Source organism: Aquarana catesbeiana, linkage group LG04 (genome assembly GCF_042186555.1).
Source record: "Aquarana catesbeiana isolate 2022-GZ linkage group LG04, ASM4218655v1, whole genome shotgun sequence".
Taxonomy (NCBI): domain Eukaryota; kingdom Metazoa; phylum Chordata; class Amphibia; order Anura; family Ranidae; genus Aquarana; species Aquarana catesbeiana.
The window spans coordinates 485,046,754-485,071,202 of record NC_133327.1 but is presented as its reverse complement, the minus strand read 5'-3'; the positions used below and the strand labels follow the sequence as shown (position 1 = coordinate 485,071,202).

The 24,449-nt window shown below is 45.4% G+C and overlaps 1 protein-coding gene across 2 annotated transcripts in view; it reads left to right on the top strand.

Annotated features, from left to right (window-relative positions):
- The window catches only part of NLRC4 (NLR family CARD domain containing 4), a 630,421-nt gene that overhangs the window by 422,821 nt on the left and 183,151 nt on the right, over positions 1 to 24,449 (top strand). For both annotated transcript variants that reach the window (XM_073627642.1, XM_073627641.1), the window contains one exon: positions 6,790 to 6,882. In XM_073627642.1, the coding sequence (XP_073483743.1) occupies positions 6,790 to 6,882 (93 nt within the window). The remainder of the gene's footprint in view (positions 1 to 6,789; positions 6,883 to 24,449) is intronic.

Sequence of the window (24,449 nt, the reverse complement as noted above, 5' to 3'; positions counted from 1 at the left end):
CCCTATGATAGCAATAGGTAGTGACAGGTACTCTTTTTTGAAAAAATTGGGGTCTATTAGACCCTAGATCTCTCCTCTGCCCTCAAAGCATCTGACCACACCAAGATCGGTGTGATAAAATGCTTTCCCAATTTCCCAATGGCGCTGTTTACATCCAGCAAAATCTAAGTCATGAAATGCTCGTAGCTTCCGGTTTCTTAGGCCATAGAGATGTTTGGAGCCATTCTGGTCTCTGATCAGCTCTATGGTCAGCTGGCTGAATCACCGGCTGCATTCTCAGGTTCCCTGTTGGGACAGGAGTGCCAGAGAAAAACATGGAAGACGGTGGGGGGGGGGAGTCATTCCCCCCCACTGCTTGTAAAAGCAGTCTAGAAGCTAATTAGCTGCTAGGATTGCTTTTACATGAAAGCCGACCGCTGGCTGAAAAGAATGATACCAAGATGATACCTAAACCTGCAGGCATCATTCTGGTATAACCACTCAAAGTCCAGCAACATACCAGTACGTTGCTGGTCCTTGTTGGGCATATATTGTAAACTTTTTTTTCATGCAGCCTGTGGGCTGAACGAAAAAAAGATATTGATCGGTGGGTATGCCCACCATTAGAATACCTCCCTTCATCCACCCACTTCTAATGATGGGCATAGATGCACCGTTTATATATGCCGAAGCATGGGTGCATCCTCCCACAAAAGGCAGGAGCAAATCGCTCCTCCACCCACTGCTGCCCCCACGCTTCGGCATATATGCTGAAGTATGTAACTGTGGTGGTGAAATCACCTCTGACAGCGCTGGAGTCACGGCTTTATGTATCGTGGGTGCAAACGCTGTTGCTGTCAAGATAAATAAATCCGCGCTGCAACTGAATGGCGTACCTGCTAAGCAAATGATGGTTAACAAAAAACAAAGTAACATTACAGTATAACAGTAATACTTACCATACCTGCAAAGCAAATACAAAAAAAAACATAGTAAAAAATAAAACATTTAACGCAACCTGTGCCTACCTAAAATATATATATGCCGAAGCATGGGGGGCATCCTCCCACAAAATGCAGGAGCAAATCGCTCCTCCATCCACTGCTGCCCCAACGCTTCGGCATATATGCTGAAGTATGTAACTGTGGTGGTGAAATCACCTCAGACAGCGCTGGAGTCACGGCTTTATGTATCGTGGGAGCAAACGCTGTTGCTGTCAAGATAAATAAATCCGTGCTGCAACTGAATGGCGTACCTGCTAAGCAAATGATGGTTAACAAAAAACAAAGTAACATTACAGTATAACAGTAATACTTACCATACCTGCAAAGCAAATACAAAAAAAAACATAGTAAAAAATAAAACATTTAACGCAACCTGTGCCTACCTAAAATATATATATGCCGAAGCATGGGGGCATCCTCCCACAAAATGCAGGAGCAAATCGCTCCTCCATCCACTGCTGCCCCAACGCTTCGGCATATATGCTGAAGTATGTAACTGTGGTGGTGAAATCACCTCTGACAGCGCTGGAGTCACGGCTTTATGTATCGTGGGAGCAAACGCTGTTGCTGTCAAGATAAATAAATCCGTGCTGCAACTGAATGGCGTACCTGCTAAGCAAATGATGGTTAACAAAAAACAAAGTAACATTACAGTATAACAGTAATACTTACCATACCTGCAAAGCAAATACAAAAAAAAACATAGTAAAAAATAAAACATTTAACGCAACCTGTGCCTACCTAAAATATATATATGCCGAAGCATGGGGGCATCCTCCCACAAAAGGCAGGAGCAAATCGCTCCTCCACCCACTGCTGCCCCCACGCTTCGGCATATATGCTGAAGTATGTAACTGTGGTGGTGAAATCACCTCTGACAGCGCTGGAGTCACGGCTTTATGTATCGTGGGTGCAAACGCTGTTGCTGTCAAGATAAATAAATCCGCGCTGCAGCTGAATGGCGTACCTGAAAACAAAAAAATGGTTAAAACACAGTAAACTATAAAAAAATTACATACCTGAAAAGCAAACATGATAAAACATAACAATAAAACATTGCAGAATAGAATACAGTAAAAAAGAGCAGAACAATAGAGAGAAAATAGAGAGAGAGAGAACAATAAAACAACAACTATTTTTGTTTTTTTATTTTATATTTTTTTTTTGTGTGTTTTTTTTTTTTTTACATTTTTTTAAATAACTGTAACTTTTAAAACGGTAACGGTTCCAGTTTTCCTGTGAAAGTGTGTCCTAGTCTGTGCAATGCTGTACCTACGCTAAAACTCAACTAGTGTATGGTAGCGCTCAAAACATTCACCAATGCAAAGACCAGGATTGCCAGGACACGCCTAAATCCGTGCTTTCTGCAGACACAACATTTTCTTTGGGGGGCTCGTTGGGTAGGGGTACTCCGGAGGACATAAGGAAATGCCTCTCATGCAGCCGGCTTACTGCATTTGGTTGGGGAAGGTGAGGTGGAGCACCGTCTGGATACAGAAGGGCTCTGACGATCTCTTCCTGGAATTTAAGGAAGGATCCAGTCCATCCTGAAGCTCTGTATAGCACATGAGCGTTTAGCAAAGCCAATTGAAATAAGTATACAGACACTTTTTTGTACCAGCGTCTGGCCTTACGGGCAATTAGGTACGGCGCCAACAACTGGTCGTTGAGGTCCACCCCTCCCATATTTGGGTTATATTCATGGACACAGAGGGGTTTCTCCACAACACCAATCGCCGTAGTAATTTGGACCGTCGTGTCTGCATGAAGGGAGGTAAGAACAAAAACATTCTTATTGTCCCTCCACTTCATAGCGAGCAAATTATTACACTGCAAGCAGGCTCTCTCCCCTACAAGCCGCTGGGGAAAGCCCCGGCGATTAGGTCGCATGGTGCCACATGCTCCAATTTGATGATCAAAAAGGTGACTAAAAAGTGGCACGCTCGTGTAATAATTGTCCACATATAAATGGTACCCCTTTCCGAATAAGGGTGACACCAAGTCCCACACTATCTTGCCAGCGCTTCCTATGTAGTCAGGGCAGTTTGTCGGCTCTACGTGACTATCTTTGCCCTCGTAAACCATAAAACTACATGTATAGCCTGTGGCCCTGTCACAGAGCTTATACATCTTGACCCCGTATCTGGCACGCTTGCTGGGAAGGTTCTGTTTGAATGACAAGCGGCCAGAAAATTTAATCAGGGATTCATCAACGTAGACAACTTGATGGGGAGTAAACAAGTCTGCAAAACGTTGGTTGAAGTGGTTTACGAGGGGCCGAATTTTGTAGAGCCGATCGTATTCAGGGTCTCCACGAGGATGACAGAGTTCATTGTCGTTGAAGTGTATGAACCGCAAAATCTGCTCGTATCGTGCCCTGGCCATGGAAGCAGAGAACACGGGCATATGGTAAATTGGTCAGTGGACCAATATGACCGCAACTCACTCTTTTTAATTATGCCCGTGTTGAGGGAAAGGCCCAGAAAGAGCTTAAATTCGGAAACCGTAATTGGTTTCCAATCTCTGGCAAGGGAGGACTGGGGAATAGCGGCGATGTGTTGACCAGCGTATAAATTGCTTTGGTCCACAATAGATCTATAGAGATCTTCGGTGAAAAACAGTGAATAAAAATCCAGTGGCGTAAAATCAACTGTTTCCACCTGAATTCCGGGTTGGCCAGTGAATGGGGGCAGTACGGGTGCTGCAGAAGTGGTGGGTACCCAATTCGGATTGGCGAATGCAGCAGGAAGGGCACTATGGGCACGATGGGCCTGTGTTCGTCTTATTGGTGGCAGTGGAACACTACTAGTGCTTGCCACCTCACCAGCTTGAACTGCACTTATGGGACTCGCCACGTCACCACGTGATACTGCTGTGCTGGATGTACGACCAGGGTGTACTAGGCCGCTGGTGCTTGCCAGTTCACCAGAAGGAATAGCGGCGCTAGTACTTCTCTGCTCCATACGAGGGACCTGCGGTTCTTGCACTTCAAGGACAGAAGAAGAAGATTGGGGTCTGGTACACCTGACCCTAGCAGGGACCACAATTCCGTCGTCAGAGCTATCTGTCATGGAGCCGCTGTCCTCTACAGGATCATATTCTGAGCCTGAATCTGACAGATGAGTGACTTCACTATCTGTCATGCTCAGAAACGTGTAGGCCTCTTCACTAGTGTACCTTCGATTTGCCATTTTGGGCTCTAAATTTAGGGGTACACTAGTGAGACTCACAGGCAAAAAAGCTCCTGACTGTCAGCGACTGATTCAAAACGCTACCAAAAACTGTTAGCGATCGCAGGGATCAGGCCTGACTCTGCGAACGCTGCAGTTATGTGTGCTTAGTGTTTTGTAAGTGACAGTTATCGATCGATACTGCACTTGGGTGGGCTGGGCTGGGCCGAGGGGCAAAACGCAGGTGCTAGCAGGTATCTGGACTGATCCCGCTAACACTGCGTTTTTTTTGGGGGACCCTAAACTGCTGGGGAGTATAGATCTGATCGGATCAGATATCGATCCGTTCAGATACTATAGCACTAAGGGAGGTGTATGCTGCGTGCGTGGGTATTAGCGGTACTGGCACTAACCTGATGCTGCGAGGGGCGACGCAGACCTTATCTGACCCTAAAAACTTAACTTATATCACCGCTGGGCGATCAGGGGGTTAAACCTTTATAAGGTAATAAATGGCGGGTGCCCTAAAATTATAATAAACTATAATAAACTATAATAAACAAACTAACTAACCAGCGTCACCCGTAACAATTATATGGTGATCACTGGTGAAAGGGTTAACTAGGGGGCAATCAGGGGGTTAAAACCTTTAGTAGGTAGTATATAGGGGTCCCTGTCGCTATAAAACACTGACGGCGGACCTATATACTTACCTCCCTAACTAGCGTCACCTGTGTCACTAATACAGCAATTAGAAAAACGATCGCTTAGTGACACTGGCGACGGGGGGTGATCACGGGGTTAAAACTTTATAAGGGGGGTTAGGAGGGTACCCTAGACCTAAAGGAGGTACCCCAGACCTAAAGGGGGCTAACCCTAACTGCCCTAACACTTATAACTGTCACAAACTGACACCAATGCAATAATCAAAAAAAAAAAACTGCTTTTGGTGTCAGTGTGACAGGGGGTACAGGGGGGGTGATCAGGGGGTGACTGGGGGGTGACTGGGGGGTGACAAGTGTGCCTGCGTGTTCTACTGTTAGTGTAGTGTTGGTGCAAACTTACTTGGATGTCTTCTCTCCTCGGCGCCGGAACGAAAAGACCGGCTCGAGGAGAGTGACATCACTTCCTCCGCTTCTGTTTACATTCACAGAAGCCGAGGAAGCCCGTCATTGGCCAGGAGCGATCGCGAGGGGGGAGCCTCGAATGAGTGGCCTCCCCCCTCACCTTTGATCGCTCCTGACCTGAATTCGACCGCCGCAGGCACCGGGGGGGGGGTCCGATCGGACCCCCCACCCGCGGGCAGGCAAGGACGTACCTGTAAGTCCTTTTGCCTGCCCGTGCCATTCTGCCGACGTACATCGTCGTGCGGCGGTCGGCAACTGGTTAAATATTTCATGCAATTCAATGTGATTCAATGTTCTACCAATTATCTTCTCTATATTCTTTTAACATTATATGTGAAAATGTCCTTCTGTATACTTTACTCACTTCAATAAAAACTTTATGGAAAAAAAAATGAAAAACCCAGTGGCGATTTAATACCACCATAAGAAAGCTCTATTTGTGTTTATATAAATTTAATTTGCGTACATTGTTGCACGAGCAAGTTAAAGTAGCACAGTGCTGAATAGCAAAAAATGGCCTGGTCATGTAGGGAGTAAAACGTTCCAGAGGTCAAGTGGTTACATTTCATGGAGAATACTCCATGTCTCATCCTCCAGGACTGGATTATGATGTGCATTTCTTGGCCCATTACAACATGCACAAAACTGTCAAATAACGGCCTGGGTGTGCCACTTAACAATGGGTTAACTGGGAACATAGAGGTCTCTGTGGATAGTTTGGTCATTGTCTCCAAGCTGGTGTGTTGCAGCTGGGGGCCTATTGTTCCGCAGATACAATTAACCAGTTTTGGGTGTACTGCCTCCAAAGATCAGCTACCTTAATACATATTTTTCTGTTTTAAAAGAATTGATTTTTGTTACTTTTGTTACATGTTACTCAAAGGCTGCTATGGCCAATTTGTATTCAAACTCTGGTGTGGTCTGGTCATTGGTGGGTATAGGTACATGATTGGTTTGGAATGGCATAGCAGCTAATTTATTAGGATTGGGACATCTGTTCTACTTCGATCATGTCTCACTTGCCCTCTTTGTTTTCTCTCTTCTTCTAGTATGGAAAGTAGTAGCCTATGAATATTGGTATCTTGCAGACATAGGGGGTTTCTGCCATTCCTGTGGGACTCCCATCCCACAGTTGTCTATTACTTTTCACATCTTCCACATGTATACGATTGATCTTCTTTGATTATTGGTTAAAGAATGCATTGTAGGCTTGAACACAGAGCAGAGATACTTAGATACTTTAGATTTTAAATAATAATATAATAGATGAGTATCTTAATGAGACACAATGTACAGGGAATGAGACAATTGTAAACACACACCCACACTCACTCAGGTTGAACTGGATGGACTGGTGTCTTTATTCAACCTTACTAACTATGTGATACTACGTAGATACTCTGCTCTGGGTCTATGACTGTATGTCTCTGTCTTTCCTTAAATAAAGAATATGAAAAAAAATCAAATTAATAGATTTTACTAAACCACTTTTTAATTTATTTCCAATAGCATATAATTTGAAAAATACTAGAAACTTGGAAGTACTTGACCTCTCTGATAACTATTTGGAAGATGACGGAAAGCAAGCCTGCGAAGAATTAGGTAACAGTTTTATGCAATTTTTTACACACCATGGCCTGTGTTTAAAAAACTACACACTAATATTCATAATATTTAATTGCTAGGAAACCTTAGGGTGGTCACAGCCTGTGCATGACTTTTTCTTTCAAGAATCAGACTTGATCTGAGCATTACTTGAGTTAAACTTGTCTTGTAGCAGTCAACATTTGTGCAATAATATAAGCATTGGTCCTGTTTAACAAAAAGTTTCTTACATGTTGGAAAATGATGGTTTTCATTGTGGGTCATTCCCCTTTTACCATAGAATAGGGCACTTTACTTTCATTAGCTGTGCCAATTATGTGATTGACCTGAGAGAAAGTTAAAGCTGATGGTTGTAAGCACCCCTGTCAGCAGTAAATAGTTTGCCTCTTCCCTGTAACTGCTACATCTGCAAGACAGCTTGTTCTTTTGAAAAACAACAGACTGGCAGGATCACCAGTTGAAAATAAAGGAAAAAAAGCCTAAAAAAGAAAACCAATGCAGCCATCACATCTAATTGATAACCTGCAGTACAATAAAAGAAAGTGTCAAAATGTTAAAAAACCACAGGAGACGGCTTGGGACAAGTCCTTTATTAAAAATAAAAAAATAAAAAAGAGATTCCAGTGATCTAATCCAATAAATCCATGCTCCTACTCCAGCGATGTAATCCAATTCTCGATCTCCAACGATGGATGATCTCCAGCAACTCCAGCGAGGAACACGCACAGGATCCTGCCTTCACCGGAGGCACCCAGCCAATGACACGGTGCTAGCTTGACAACTCCTGCAGGACCCTGTGCGTTTGACACTCTCGTTTTGTGAAATGGTAGGGGTACAATGTACCCCTTACCAATTCACATACGGGGGCCGGGATCTGGGTGTCCCCTTTGTTAAAGGGGGCTTCCAGATTCCGATAAGCCCCACGCCTGCAGACCCCCACAACCACCGGGCAAGGGTTGTAGGAATGAGGCCCTTGTCCCCATCAACATGGGGACATCCTCCCCATGTTGAGGGCATGTGGCCTGGTACAGTTGGGGGGGCTCTCTCCCGCCCCCCCCTCTTTTCCTGCGGCCTGCCAGGTTGTGTGCTCGGATAAGGGTCTGGTGTGTTTTTTTAAATTTTGGCGCTGAGTTCCCCTTAAAATCATACAGGTCTGGTATGGATTTTTGGGGGGAACCTCACGCCATGTTTTTAAAAATTTTGGCGCGGAGTTGCCCTTAATATCCATATCAGACCTGAAGGGCCTGGTAATGGAATTTTGGGGGACCCCCACGCATTTTTTAAAAATTTTTCAATGACTTCTATGTGTATTGTCGGGACTGACAATTCATTAATAGCCGGCACTAGCGCTAGCACTTTTAAATGATTTTTTTTTCCTTTAGAAATGTCATTTTGCTCTCGGACTGTTATAAACATGGGAAACATGCGCTAATTTACAGACATACTATAGACACCCCCCAGGTATGAAATTTAAAGGAATATTTCACTTTTATTGTTTCACTTTAAGCATTCCTAAAATCACTGCTCCCGAAAAAACATCCGTTTTTAAAACTTTTTTTGCATCGATACATGTCCCCTGGGGCAGGACCCGGGTCCCCAAACACTTTTTATGACAATAACTTGAATATTAACCTTTAAAATTAGCACTTTTGATTTTTCATGTTCGTGTCCCATAGACTTTAACGGTGTTCGCGTGTTCAAACAAATTTTTTGCCTGTTCGCACGTTCTGGATGCGAACCGAACATGGGGGTGTTCGGCCCATCCCTACTGGCTGGCAAGGAAAGGAGAGAGTAGTGTGCGCCACCCTGGAACCATACCAGACCACTTGCACTCAACATGGGAAGGACATCTTGCCACAAAGGACATCCCTGGCACAGCAGCTTGTCCCCATGTTAACAAGGACAAGTGCCTCTTCCGCACAACCCTGGCTCGCTGGTTGTGGGAGTCTGGGAGTCTGCAGGTGGGACTTATCAGAATCTGGTAGCCCCCATTAAAACAAAAAAACAGCTTGGGTTCCTTCCCAAAATCAATACAAGGCCCATAATCTTAAAGAGGGCCTAGTATGGATTTTAAGGGGAAATAACAAGCAAAAAAGAACAGTAAAAAGTGTGGTGTCCCCGCAAAGTCATGAAAAGCCAGGAAAGGGGGGGGGGGGATAAATAAGCATGTGCCCTTTAACCATAGCAGGCTACATAGCCCCAACCCTGCCACACATCCCTGACCTGGGGGGGATGTGGGGTCTATGGGGGAAACTTATTGGAATTTGAAAGTCCCTTTTTAGATAAGGAGTCACCAGATATCAGTCCCCTCCCAATAGAAATACAATGTAATCACAATGTAAATAAGCAAACCCACATGTTTGACAAGTCCATTATTTAACCCCTTCACGATGGAAGGTAAAAAAAAATCCTTATGCCTTAACACAATTTTGCAACATTGACATGTATTAGTAAAACTGTATGTATCATGACAACTACTTAGCCCCGGTTCACACTAGAAGGCGGTGCATGAAAATCACGATCCATGCGCATTTTTTGCGTTCTGCAACAGGTGCCAGAGCAATGTTAATGACAACTAAAATGCAGGTCGCAAACAAAGTGCGTATGCCTGCACTGGATCGCATGGTACAAAACGACCCTGCGTTCCGGTTGCAGTGCATTTCTGAAATTGGTGCATGCACTACTTTGGTGCAATGCAGTGCCATTTGAACCCATTCAAAATGAATGGGCTCAAATGGCACTGCACTGAATCGCATGTGAATTGCACAGTGTGATTCCTATGTGATTTATAGGAAATTCATAGTGTGAACCAGGGCTTAGTGTATCCAGGTGAATTATACCTGTTTTTTTCAGGACAAATTAGGCTTCCATTTGGCTGTAAATGGTAATGGATATCTGACCTTTTTTATTATTATCAAAGGAAAACTGGCACAAAATAGTAAAGGATATAATTTTTTTAAATTTAGCTGTAGCACTTTGTGTACACCACAGGGATGCACCCCTTCACAGAACACCCCTAAGCATGTTATTTCAAGGAATTGGTGATTTTTAAATGTTTCACTGTAAACCTTTTTTTTTTTTTTTAAATCACTGCTCCTGGCAAATGGATTTTTTTTTTTGTTGCATTGGTATATGTTCCCCAGAGCAGTGCTAACCCCCATGCTATTTTTTGACAACCCCTTGCCTATTTACCTAGAAAATGGGCATTTTTAATTTGGCTTCTATTGTTTTTAATGGGGTTTGGGTTCGGTAACCAAACTTCTTTAAAGTTCACCAACCCTGCTCAAACCAAACCAATGACAGTTCGGCTCATCCTAGCTTTTCCTTTCCATTTTAATTATTTATTTTAGCATACCTTTTAGGGTTCTATTGAACCTTTGTGCTAACTCATAAAATTGGGGGTTGTATACTGGAGGTTCCATTGACATGACAGAGGTCCCCTAGTCCATCAAAATTTTCTCTAGGAATATTTTACAGGAAAATATGTGGAACACTTCTTTTGCTATAACCTTAAAGGACATGCTTCTGAGAGGGATTGCTTCTGTATACCAGATGACATAGTTAAGGATTTTCAATATGCCCTGGTGCTCCGACAAACTTCAGCAGATCCATAGAACATTGGTGTCTGCCAGTAGGCCACCCGCTTCCCTTACACTTACTGGCTGGCGGGCAGCGGCTCTGTGTCCTCTCCTCCATCACGGCGGCTTCCAGCGTGTGGCTCCTCCTACTCCTAGGCATCCAATAGGATCGACCTGTCCTTTCAGCCAATTGGGTGACGGGTCTCAAAACCCGCTTCCTGGTGGGCCGGGAGGAGGATAAGTGTTACAACAGTGAATATCCATTCGCTGTTGTAACACACCTTCATGGGCTCCATTCACATTCTCTGTGCATCCTGCAAGGGGCCTCAATACCCTCCTCTCCCCAGATGAGACAAGAGCCCAGGATTTCAACAAATAAAACTATAAACTACCACATGGTATTCTTCCTCAAATAAACCAACTGTAATAGTCAATATCAGTTGGACACTTGTAGTCTCTAGATAACCCCACACCTTACAGCAAGTTCCCCTTAACCCTCCAACTCAACCCTGGTATTGTAACCTCACATGCTATCCCTCCCCCACACCCAGTGGCTACAGACTCTACATACAGTCACCGGACTTTTTTTTTTTTTTTTTAATATACCTGTTCAATGGCTTGGAACACTATGAATTGAGGGCAGACCTGGCTTCTGGTTCTTGGGGTACCCCATTTATCACGTTTAAATTGTTTCAAGCCTTTGACAAATTTGTATCCCACTAACTATACAGTTCCAAAATTTTCCTGGGCAACTGGTACTGTATATCTAACTCTGAGACCATTTCCTGTGACTGCCCAAGCATGACCACTATGGAAAGCTGTCAGTAACTTCTGATATAGGATTATCAACATCTCCTCAGGCAAAACAGTAAAATAATTTACTGTAAATCCTTCAGAACTGGCTACCTGTTTTTTTCACAATTACCAAATCAGTGGAAAATAACAATCCAATATTACACTGTGTAGCAAATTCTTAAAGCAGTAGTACACTGTAGTTGAAGAAAAAATAAATAAAAATCCCCTGTCATAATGTGCTAGTATGCATCACATACCAGCACATTATGAGAGACTTCAAAACGAAGCCCTCCAGCACCACGCTGTCCCAGATGAGAGGGCTTCCATCTTCCCCCACTCTTCCTTCCGGGTTCACGGCCTCCGGGTACATGAGTGGCTGGGGGCATGATAACGTCACTCCCTCGCATGCGTGCGAGAGCTGCCGTTTATGGCACAGGCTCCAAAGGACCGGCACTGTACAGTGTGCTGGACCTTCAGAGCACATGCGCCGATGACTTCGCCAACTGCATCCACTCTGAATATCTCCTAAACAGTGCAAGTTTAGGAGATATTCACAGTACCTACAGGTTAGCCTTATTGTAGGAAGGCCAGTATGGTGGCCTGAAGTTATGGGAGGAACCCGGGGGGTATTTAACCAGCCCACTCGCCTGTGGTACTTGTCGGTTTCCTGTGTGTGATATACGTCACTAGGCCGACTATTCGAAAACCAGCGTCCGTGAGTTCTTGTCTCGCAAGTTCCCGCATTCGCAAATTTACGTGCTCCAGAGTGTCGAGGTCCTCGTTACCGATTCGTATTTTCGTACTATGCGTCTGGCTCGGCTGTCGCAGGTAGGGTTCAGACTGATGTTTTGTTTTCACGCATTGTTAGATATCATGTCACTAAACCGTGATATCAAACTTACGAATCACTCGCAATTTCATAACGTAACCGCAACGCATACTACTCGCACTATCGTTATGTTAGCTATTTTTGTTATTTGTAAACCACCACGACGTAGACTTTGCTTCATTTAGGCATGTCTAAACAATTGTTACCATGCTTCATTAGACAAACCGTTGTGATTCGCAATTTTCTATCGACTCGTGTCAGTACAATACTAAGTCATTTCTCATTTCAGATACATTTCTAAGCATTTCAAACATTTCAAACCATTTCAAATCATTTCGTTCATTTCAGTCACGTACCGCGCTCCGATACGAATCCAGTCCCATCTAAAGATGCGCCAATTCGCTCCAGTGTGCCCCAGTTGCTTACGGCCTCATTTCAGTACATGCTCCAGAGTCAGATTCATTGTCAGTCGCTCCTCACGACTCACCAATTTGTATCTCTGTCATGGCCAGCATTTCACTGTCACGTATCACGCTCCGATACGAATCCAGTCGCATCAAAAAACGCACCGATTCGTCTCGGTGTGCCCCAGGTATTTGCCACATTTCGGTACATGCTCCAGAGTCCCATTCGTAGTCAGTCGCAACAGCGGCATGATCGATTCGTGCCTCTGTCATGGCAAATAAACTACTCCACTGTCACTTACCGCTCTCCGCTTCGAATCCAGTCGCATCTATGATGCACCGATTCGTTGCGGTGTGCCCCAGGGCTCGGCCTCATTTCAGTACATGCTCCAGAGTCCGGATTGTGGTTAGTCGCAGATGCCGGGCGACCGATCCGCATCTTTGTCATGGGAATTAAATACCATTCATTTCACTCCCGCATCCGAGATGCACCGATTCGTTACGACGTGCCCCTGTTGTTTCAGCTTATCCTATACCTGTACCAGAGCTCGGTTCATTGTCAGTCGCAGTGGCGGCACAATCAATTCGTGCCTCGGTCAGGGTAAAACATTTCAGTCATTTCATTGTTACGTACTGCGCTCTGATTCGAATCCAGTCGCATCTAAAGTGCACCGATTCGTTCCGGTGTGCACCAATGTTTTCTGTTGCTTCATTTCAGTACATGCTCCAGAGTCCAGTTCGTTGTCAGTCGCAGTCGCGGCATGACCGAGCCAGACCTCTGTCATGGCAAGATATTTAATTCATTTCATGATCAAGGCAAACATTTCATTCATTTCGTTGTTGCTACACCGCACTTAAGATTTGAATCTTAAGCATTCGTAAGGTATCGATTCAATCCGTTAGGCCACAACAGTCTGGGCCTCGTCTCATGCCAGACCCCACAGTTCGACTCGTAGCTTGTCGCAGTCGCAGCATATCGATTCGTGCCACCATCAAGGCATTTACATTTCACTTAGTTGTTTCATTCCATGCACCTGTCATTTAAATCATCATACAAGTACTACTTTAAGATTAGTTAGCAAACCCTTCACAAGTTGTCACCTTTCATTTTCCTCCAGGTCAGTCAAAGTTCAGTAGGTCCACCCTGCACCAGGTTGGACGATATCCCCCCAGGTAAAAAAAAAAAAAGAGCATAAGCTGGGTAAGTATGGCTTTAGGGAAAGGAAGCAAACTTAAAATTCATGTCACCCCCAACAGGCTCCAGTCAACCAAAACACGAACTCAAGGACAGGATATCTTATCTAGATCAACCATGTCCCAGGCCAGCAGCAAAGACCTCACGGCCCCTCTGTCACCTTCTCCGGTCTCAGAGAGCGGCAGTGTGCAGTCCCTCAGGGGATGGACTATTCCTAAATTGACGGCAGAGCTGATAAGCAGAGGCGTGCCCTTCCCCGCTACAGCCAGGAAAGGCGAGCTCTTCAAGCTCCTCTTCCCCCCCACCAGCCGCAGCAGGACCCAGCACCCAGCAGGCGTCTCTCCAGTCAATATCCTCTGCCATCTCACAACTCCACACTATGGTAGAGTCCCTGTCTTCCTCGGTCACGGACGTACAAACCAGAGTGGCTCTCCTGGAGCCTCGGCCGGCCACGGCTATTCCTGACCCGACCGCAACCCAAGTTTTGACACCCCTTCCTGCATATACCACAAGGTGGAGCCCCATTGTCTACCCCTCCCATTTGGTTCTGGCCACTATCAGGAAGGACATTCTGGACGGCAGGGACGTCAGCCTTGCCTCTTTCCTTATTTCTGTCCATGATCTGGTGGAAAATAAGGCCTATACCTGGGGTGACGTGTCGGTGGTCCTTAAGGCCAAAGACCCCAGACTCAATCGGAAATGATCTGTCCTAGAATTCACATTGGCCTTTGGCATGCTGAGGGATGTCCTATGTTCAGCCTGCCCCAGCAGGAGGGAAGAGCTGGACTTATACCTCCATACCGTAGTAGATCTGGGCTACAAGTATGGAGGATTTTCATTTTATGACTATCATCGTTCTTTTTCCGCAAAGGCAGCAGCCAGACTCACACAGTTTCAAACGACCACAAATTGGAGCCTCATGGACACAGAGCTGTTCTGTCCACTTTGCCGGCTTGCGCTCACCACTGTGTGCAATTTGCCAGTCCCCCACTCACACCGCCACCTGGTGCGCCAATGCGACAATCAGACGCCCCTTCAAATTTCCCTCCACCTCCGGTGCACTTCAGGGTCAGTCGGCCCCTGCACAAATGCCTCAGGTGGACAAATTCGGATGCCCAGTCCCAACCGTGGGAGGGGCAGCCATCTGCAACAATTATAACTACGGGTCCTGCAACTTCAGTCAGTGCCGCCTGCTCCACATGTGCACCTTATGCCAAAGAGCACATCCAAGGAACCTGTGCGAAGTCAAGCAACAGAAGAGGGCATGACTAAGCCGAGTCAATGTCTTGTGGCTAGGGCTCTACCTCACCTCACACCCCACCCCCTCCCTTGCCACCTACCTTATCCAGGGTTTCACACCGGCCTCATTTCACTGCCCCATACTACCTACGAATGTAGGAATCTCCGCTCAGCGGCCACTGACGAGCAGGCCGTAGACCAGTTCATTATAGGCCCCTTCACTCAGCCCCCTTTCAGTATTTGGAGAGTCAGCCCTATTGGGCTTGTCAAGGGCAAGTTCTCAAATAAACTACGTTTGGTGTACGACCTGTCTGTGCCTCATTCTTCCCACATCCACAGTCTCAATTCCCTAATCCCCTCTGAAGAGTTCTCCTTAAAATATTCCTCCATGAATCATCAAAGCAGGTACAGGCGCCTGGCTCTCCAAAGCCGACATCTCGGACGCCTTCAAGCTCCTGCCTATCCACCCATCCCTTTGGTGCTGGCATGGCATCAAGTGGAAGGAGGCATATCATCAGCACATAAGGGTGATGGAAGATTGCACATTTATAACATATCACTATAGTGGATAATTTGGACTTTGTTGCATGTTTTAACGTTCACCACAGTGGATGATTTGGACTTTGTTTTATATAAGGTTTATATTTACTCTTTGATCAAAACTCATTCTTTATGATCCTTGTACATTCAAGTATTTTGTTCCTCTTTGATTATTTCCACATTTATTTATATTTATTCATTTTTCTTCTGTTTAGCACTGGTTCACCTCTAGTTGTCTCACTGTTTAGCGCAGCTATTTTTTCCACACTCAATAATAACATGCAATGCCAAGATGTGGTTTCCAAAGTGAGCAATCCTTTCTTGCATTAAGACAGGTATGGACGAGAGAGAGAGAGAGATATCATTTTGCCCCTGTACAAATCATTAGTAAGACCTCATCTGGAATATGCAGTTCAGTTTTGGGCACCAGTTCTCAAAAAGGATATCGGGAAAGTGGAGAAAGTGCAGAGAAGGGCAACTAAACTGATAAGAGGCATGGAGGAGCTCAGCTATGAGGAAAGATTAGAGGAAGTGAATTTATCCCCTCTTGAGAAGAGGAGATTAAGGGGGGATATGATCAACATGTACAAATATATAAGGGGTCCATATAGTGAACTTGGTGTTGAGTTATTCACTTTAAAGTCAACACAGAGGACAAGGGGGCACTCTTTATGCCTAGAGGAAAAGATATTTCATCTCCAAATACAGAAAGGTTTCTTCACAGTAAGAGCTGTGAAAATGTGGAATAGACTCCTTAAAGAGGTGGTTCACAATATAACTGGGTACTAACATTTATAGGTAAAGCTGATCAAGGGAAAATCCGATTGCCTCTTGGGGGTCAGGAAGGAATTTTTTCCCCTGCTGTAGCAAATTGGATCATGCTTTGCTGGGGTTTTTCACCTTCCTCTGGATCAACTGTGGGTATAGGATTGGGTATATGGGACTGTTTGATATTATTTTTTGTTTATTTATTTTTTATGGTTGAACTAGATGGACTTGTGTCTTTTTTCAACCTAACTATGTAACTATATCCGGTCAAGGGGTACTGTAGCATTTATAACTACACATGAGTTATTAGGCAAACAAGTAAAATTTCCCTGTGTGCGGGCTAAATCACTTTCCACCCATCCCATAAACACTTCTGTTACTCTGTACCCAGTACTCCTAAAGTGTCATGTATTGAAAATATTTTCACATCTCTTTTCTGCTTTGGTGTGACTTGTTCATAGTGTTATAAGCAACAGTGTGTGTCATGGGCAATTTTGACTAATTTTTACTGTAATTGTCCTCAACACACACAGGCCTAAATGGGCCTCTGGGTGATATACACAGTTTGTTACATAGTTATGATCCAGGTTGGCAAAAATACCGCCAGAATCAGGAGGCTACGTCCATAAAGTGTTTTCCCAGAAGCCTGGGAAGACAGTAGCCAGGACATCTTCAGTGTTTTCTTCTGGCTTGTCTGAAGAAATTTTTGAAATTCAACCCATGTATGGCCTACCTTAGTGTCAGGAATAGGGATGAGCTTCGTGTTCGTGTCGAACCCATGTTCGACTCGAACATCGGCTTTCAATCATTCACCGAATTGCGAATGATATGGGCTGTTCGCGCCAAATTCGTGTGGTGCGTCACGGCCCATAATTCACTGCGGCATTGCAGTGCATTGCTGGCTGATGATTGGCCAAGCATGCACTATGACCCGCATGCTTGGCCAATCACAGCGCCGTCTGTAGAGAGAGCTGTAATTGGCCAAAGCCAGGGTGGCTTTGGCCAATTATGGCTCAGGGGGTTTAGAACACGCCCCACACTATATAAGGCCTCCTGCACGGCGGCCCTGTGTAGTGTGTTCCGGCTTGACAGAAAGATAGACAGAGAGAGACAGTGTCATTTGATTTAAGTTAGATAGATTAGGCAGGACAGTCAGTTAGCTACACTTACCGTGTATTGTGTGTATATATATGCATCCCAGATGTTGTGTGTGTGTATATATATATATATATATATATATATATATATATATATACTGTATTCAGTTTAGCTAGATCCGTTCCTGTTATCTTCCTACTGACAGGCAGGCTTGTCTTGTTACAGTATTTACAGCTACCTGAAGAAAATTGCTGTTGTTCTTTTGATCCTATTAGTACCACAATCAGGCAGCTAGACTATTTACAGTTAGTGTAGTGTGTCCTCCTCACAGTGTTCAGCTAAAGCTACAAGTTAATTTAGTGTGACCTCTGCACAGTGTTCAGCTAAAGCTACAAGTTAGTGTAGTGCGTCCTCCTCACAGTGTTCAGCTAAAGCTACAAGTTAGTTTAGTGCGTCCTCCTCACAGTGTTCAGCTAAAACTACAAGTTAGTGTAGTGCGTCCTCTGAACAGTGTTCAGCTAAAGCTACAAGTTAGTTTAGTGTGACCTCCTCACAGTGTTCAGCTAAAACTACAAGTTAGTGTAGTGCGTCCTCTGAACAGTGTTCAGATAAAGCTACAGGTTAGTGTAGTGTGTCCTCTGAACAGTGTTCAGCTAAAGCTACAAGTTAGTTTAGTGTGACCTCTGCACAGTGTTCAGCTAAAGCTACAAGTTGGTGTAGTGCGTTCTCCTCACAGTGTTCAGCTAAAGCTACAAATTAGTGTAGTGCGTCCTCTGAACAGTGTTCAGCTAAAGCTACAAATTAGTGTAGTACGTCCTCTGCACAGTGTTCAGCTAAAGCTACCTGTAGAAGGTTGGTGGTGTTTTCCTGATCCTATCACTACCGCAGGTAGCTACATTATTTACACGTTAGTGTAGTGCAATCTCTGCCCAGTGTTCAGCTAAAGCGACAAGTTAGTGTAGTGCAACCTCTGCACAGTGTTCAGCTAAAGCGACAAGTTAGTGTAGTGCAACCTCTGCACAGTGCTCTGCTAAAGCGACAAGTAAGCGTAGTGCGACCTCTGCACAGTGTTCAGCTAAAGCTACCTGTAGAAGATTGGTGGTGTTTTTCTGATCCTATCACTACCGCAGGCAGCTACATTATTTATATGTTAGTGTAGTGCGACCTCGGCACAGTGTTCAGCTAAAGCTACAAGTTAGTGTAGTGTGACTTCTGCACAGTGTTCAGCTAAAGCTACAAGTTAGTGTAGTGCGACCTCTGCACAGTGCTCAGCTAAAACTACAAGTTAGTGTAGTGCAACCTCTGCACAGTGTTCAGCTAAAGCTACCCTACAGGCAGGCAGTTGATTTTGCTAGCTGCAGTATCAGTATATATATATATATATATAGATATATCGAGGGAGGGATGATGAGGTCACTGACTCAACGTGGGTGCCTGATAGGAGAGAGGAGGAGGAGGCACATCACCAACGAGGCAGGATGCCCTCCATGGGCCAGCCTAAGGGCAGCACACTGACTGCATCACACCGTAAAGCTCCGCATGTGCAGGGCGCTGCTGTCTCTGCACGTTATTCTAAAAGTTCTTTGGTGTGGGCCTTTTTTGAGACGAGTGCATCAGATTGCCCCGCTGCTATTTGCAACATATGTCTCAAGTGTATCTCACGTGGCCAAAACATCTCCTGCTTGGGCACCACATGCTTGACCAGACATATGTTGACCTGCCATGCAGTTCATTGGCAAGCGTATCTAAAAGACCTACACCAAAGAACAAAAAGGACCTCTCCTTTCTCCTCATTAGCTGAGATCTCCAACCGCACTATACCTTCAGTCCTCTCTGAGACCTGCACTGAGAGGAATGAAGGTGTAGAATTAGGTGTGTCACAGCCAAGTACTTGTTGGCAAACTGCCAACACCGACGTCAGATTGTACCAGGCAAATTTCCCTGCCCCAGCTGCTGCACCGCCGAAAGAAGTTCGCTCCCAGCCATCCACATGCCCAGCGGTTGAATGCTAGCTTGGCAAAATTGCTAGTACTTCAACTACTACCTTTTCAGTTGGTAGACTCTGCCCCCTTCCGTGAGTTTGTGGAATGTGCGGTTCCTCAGTGGCAGGTACCCAAATGCCACTTTTTCTCACGGAAGGCGATTCCGGCTCTCTACCGGCATGTGGAAGGCAATGTCTTGGCCTCGCTGGACAGGACGATCAGCGGAAAGGTGCATATTACTGCTGACTCATAGTCCAGCAGGCATGGACAGGGATGTTACCTAAGTTTCACGGTGCATTGGGTCACTCTGCTGGCAGCTGGGAAGGATGCAGGACAAGGTGCAGTAGTGTTGGAGGTTGTTCCGCCACCACGCCTCCAAAATGCCACTACTAATGATTGTGACACACCTCTCTCCTCCACGCCCTCCTCTTCTTCTTCCTCCATGGCCTCTTCCTGTGCTTTGTCCTCGGAACCAGCGGTGTTCCGTAGGCGTTCAAGAGGCTATGCAAGTACGCAGGCCAAAAGATGTCATGCGGTGCTTGAGCTGGTGTGCTTGGGGGACAGGAGCCACACTGGGGCAGAGGTTCTGTCAGCTCTGCAGGGGCAGGTTCAGAGGTGGTTGATGCCACACCAACTTAAGGCAGGAATGGTGGTTTGTGACAATGGCACCAACCTCCTCTCCGCCCTCCGACAGGAACAATTGACCCATGTGCCCAGTTTGGCTCACGTCCTTAACTTGGTGGTGCAGCGGTTCTTGGGCAGGTACCCGGGCTTACAGGATGTCCTGAGGCAGGCCAGAAAAGTCTGTGTGCATTTCCGCCGATCATATAATGCCAGTGCTCGGCTGGCAGACCTCCAAAAGGAGTTTAACCTGCCCAAGAACCGCCTAATCTGTGACATGCCCACCAGGTGGAACTCAACGTTGGCCATGCTGCAGCGGCTGCACACGCAGCAGAGGGCCATCAATGAGTACCTGTGTGACTATGGCACCAGGACACAGTCAGGGGAGCTTGTTTTTTTTTCCCCACGCCAGTGGGCCATGATCAGGGATGCATGCACTGTCCTGTCACCATTTGAGGAGGCCACGAGGATGGTGAGCAGTGACAGTGCATGCATCAGTGACACTGTCCCCCCTGTCCACCCGTTGGAGCACACGCTGCGTGGAATAATGGACAGGGCACCAGAGGCAGGAAAAGGAGGACTTCCTTAGCTCTCAGGGCCCCCTTTATCCAGACAGTGTTCCTGCGTGCCCACCGATCACACAGGAAGAGGATGAAGAGGAGGAGAATTGCGTCAGTATGGAGGTGGAGCCTGGCACTCAGCATCAGCAGCAGTCTTTAAAGGATCAGTCCCAAGAAACACATGGATTTGTACGTGGCTGGGAGGAAGTGGCTGCGGACCATGTCGTCCTTAGTGACCCAGAGGACTCCGGACCGAATGCCTCAGCAAACCTACGCTGCATGGCCTCCCTGATCCTGCAAAACCTGCGTAAGGATCCTCGTATTCGTGGTATCAAGGTGAAGGACTAATACTGGCTGGCAACCCTCCTTGATCCACGTTACAAGGGTAAGGTTGCGGACCTTATCTTGCCGTCGCAGAGGGAGCAGAGGATGAAACATCTTCGGGAGGCCTTGCAGAAAGGTCTGTGCAACGCGTTCCCAGAGACTGGGAGGTTACAAACTCCTGTTTCTGGACAACGTGTTACTGAGGCTTCGGTCAGTCAAAGAAGGAGCGGTGGAGAAAGTGGCCGTCTGACCGATGCGTTCAGACAATTTTTTAGTCCGCAGCCCCAAGGTATGATCGGTTCCAGCAACCATCTCCAGCGTCTGTTTTACATGGTGCAGGAATACCTAGGGGCAAGATCTGACTTGGACACCTTTCCCACCGAAAAATCCTCTGGGTTACTGGGTCTTGAGGATGGATCACTTGCCAGAGCTTGCACAGTATGCAATTGAGCTACTGGCCTGTCCTGCATCCAGCGTTCTTTCGGAACGCACATTCAGTGCTGCTGGAGGCTTTGTAACCGATCACAGGGTGCGTCTGTCCACCGACTTGGTAGATCGACTGACCTTCATAAAAATGAATCAGTCTTGGATCACCACCAGCTACCAAGCACCTGATGCTGATGTAACCGAATAATTTTTTTTAAATGTCAGATCCCTTCAAAGACTGCCTATGCTGATGCTGAGTGACTATCCTGTTATGCTGAGTAATTATCCTCTTCCTCAATGATCATGCTGATAGCTTGTAAGAACATTTTTGGTTCTGGGCGCCGCCACCAGTGCCTAAGGCCCAATTTTTAAGCCCCTGTTTAATAGGGGCGTGTAATTACAATTTTTGATGCAATTCTTTGCAGCAGGGCTAGTTCCTCTACTTCAACTAGAGTATCTGTGAGGGGTTGCAGTGTTGTGGCACCAGCACCAGTGACTAAGGCCCAATTTTTCAGCCCCTGTGTAACAGGGGCGTGTAATTACAATTTTTGATGCAATACTTTGCAGCAGGGTTCGTTCCTGCGTTCCAACTAGAGTATCTGTGAGGGGTTGCAGTGTTGTGGCACCAGCGCCTAAGGCCCAATTTTTCAGCCCCTGTTCAACAGGGGCATGTAATTACAATTCTTGATCGAATATTTCACAGCAGGGCACATTTCTGTACCCACCAAGATTAACTCTGAGGACTTAGTGTTGTGCCACCAGCACCACCACCAAAGGCCCAATTTTTCTGGCCCTGTTCAACAGGGGCATGTAATTACAATTCTTGATATAATATTTCACAGCAGGGCCCATTCCAGCGCCCACCAAGAGTAACTGTGAGGACTTACAGTGTTGTGGCACCACCACCACCATCACCAAAGGCCCAATTTTTCTGGCCCTGTTCAACAGGGGCATGTAATTACAATTCTTGATATAATATTTCACAGCAGGGCCCATTCCAGCACCCACCAAGAGTAACTGTGAGGACTTACAGTGTTGTGGCACCATCACCACCATCACCAAAGGCCCAATTTTTCTGGCCCTGTTCAACAGGGCCATGTAGTTACAATTCTTGATCTAATATTTCACAGCAGGGCCCTGTGAGGGCTTACAGTGTTGAGGCCACAACAACACCTAAGGCCCAAATTTCTGCTGAGTATATAGGGCAGGCCCCTACTTTCAAACATCCAACTTACAAATGACTCCTACTTGCAAACGCAAAGAGACAACAGGAAGTGAGATGAAATCTACCCCTAGGAAGGGAAATTCTCTCCTGTAAGAGTTAATATGGGAAAAATGTTTCTCCTTTGCACTGATGCTTTATCACCAATCCTTGTTTCACTAAAAACCCCACATTTTCAAAAAACATTTGTCATTGGGACAAAAAGTGAGGTGAGATCTTCTGAAGAGGAGCACAGACAGCAAAACAAATGTCACAGGGGTGATAACCCTTCCCTATGTTTTCCAAAAAGCTTAAAAACAGATTTTTTGGCTGGAGCTACACTTTAAAAATGTACCAGTTCAAAATTACAAACAGATTCTGCTTAACAACAAACCTACAGTCCCTGTCTTGTTTGTACCGCCTGTATACTGCTGTTCAGAGTATATAAGGCCTGGGGGCCCCACGCCTTTCCTTTTTTTAATTTGGGTGTGGGGTTCCCCTTAATATCCATACAGGACCCAAAGGGCCTGGTAATGGACTGGAGGGTACCCATGCCATTTGTCTCACTGATTTTCATCCATATTGCCAGGACCCCACATTACATTAAAGCCGCAAGCAGCTTTAAATTAATTTTTTTCCTTTAAAAATGTCATTTTGTGCACGGACTGTTCTAAGCACGGGAAACACGCGCCACTTTACAGGCATACTATAGACACCCCCCAGGTACGATATTTAAAGGAATATTTCACTTTTTTTTTTTTTTTTTTTTTTTTACTTTAAGCATCATTAAAATCACTGCTCCCGAAAAAACTGCCGTTTTTAAAAGTTTATTTTGCATTGATACATGTCCCCTGGGGCAGGACCCTGGTCCCCAAACCCTTTTTAGGACAATACCATGAAAATTAGCCTTTAAAATGAGCACTTTTGATTTTAAACATTCGAGTCCCATAGACGTCAGTGGGGTTTTAACGTTCGTGCAAATTTTCAGTCTGTTCGCAGGTTCTGGTGCGAACCGAACCGGGGGGGTGTTCGGCTCATCCCTAGTCAGGAATCAGCGGCTAAGGCTTCATGTACACGGGACGTTGTTTAACCTCTCCTGAACGATTTAACTTGACAGCTAGAAACCGGTGTCTAAAAACGTCCGTTTAGCTGCGTTTACATGCCGTGTTTGCGTCTAGAAGCATTTGTAAAAAAAAAAAAGGTGAGTTTCCGTGGTTAGCAGCGTTTACTGGCCGTTACAGGCATTTGGCGCTTCAAATGCCTCTGAACATTCATCTGAACCCATTTTTTTTGCGCACCAAAAACTGTGTCTCAACTCAGCTGCCTAGAAATTACTATAAATGACCCTGTGTACATGTACTGATAAGATAACAGAGGAGAGTTCAGGGGCAGCTGAAAAAAATGCTCAACTGCTCCTAAACATCCGTTTACCAGCAGCAGTGTACATGAGGACTAAGGAGACCAGACACGTAGCTACACAAGGGAACTGAGACCAAACAATGTATTTATCCTTAAGGTGATATTTACAGTGAAACACAAATACAGAAGAGCAAACAGTGAACATAAACAAACCCCAAAAGACAAAACAAATAAGCCTAACTACTATCTATTAGGGATGGGCTTTATGTTCGGGTCGAACATGAGTTCGACTCGAACATTGGCTGTTCGCCCATTTGCTGAATAGCGAACAATTTGGGGTGTTCGCAGCAAATTCGAAAGCCATGGAACACCATTTAAAAGTCTATGGAAGAAATCAAAAGTGCTAATTTCAAAGGTTAATAATATAATAATATAAGTTAGTGTCATAAAAAGTGTTTGGGGACATGTATCAATGCAAAAAAAGTTTTAAAAACGGACGTTTTTTCGGAAGCAGTGATTTTAATAATGCTTAAAGTGAAACAATAAAAGTGTAATATTCCTTTAAATTTCATACCAGGGGGGTGTCTATAGTATGCCTGTAAAGTGGCACATGTTTCCCATGTTTAGAACAGTCTGACAGCAAAA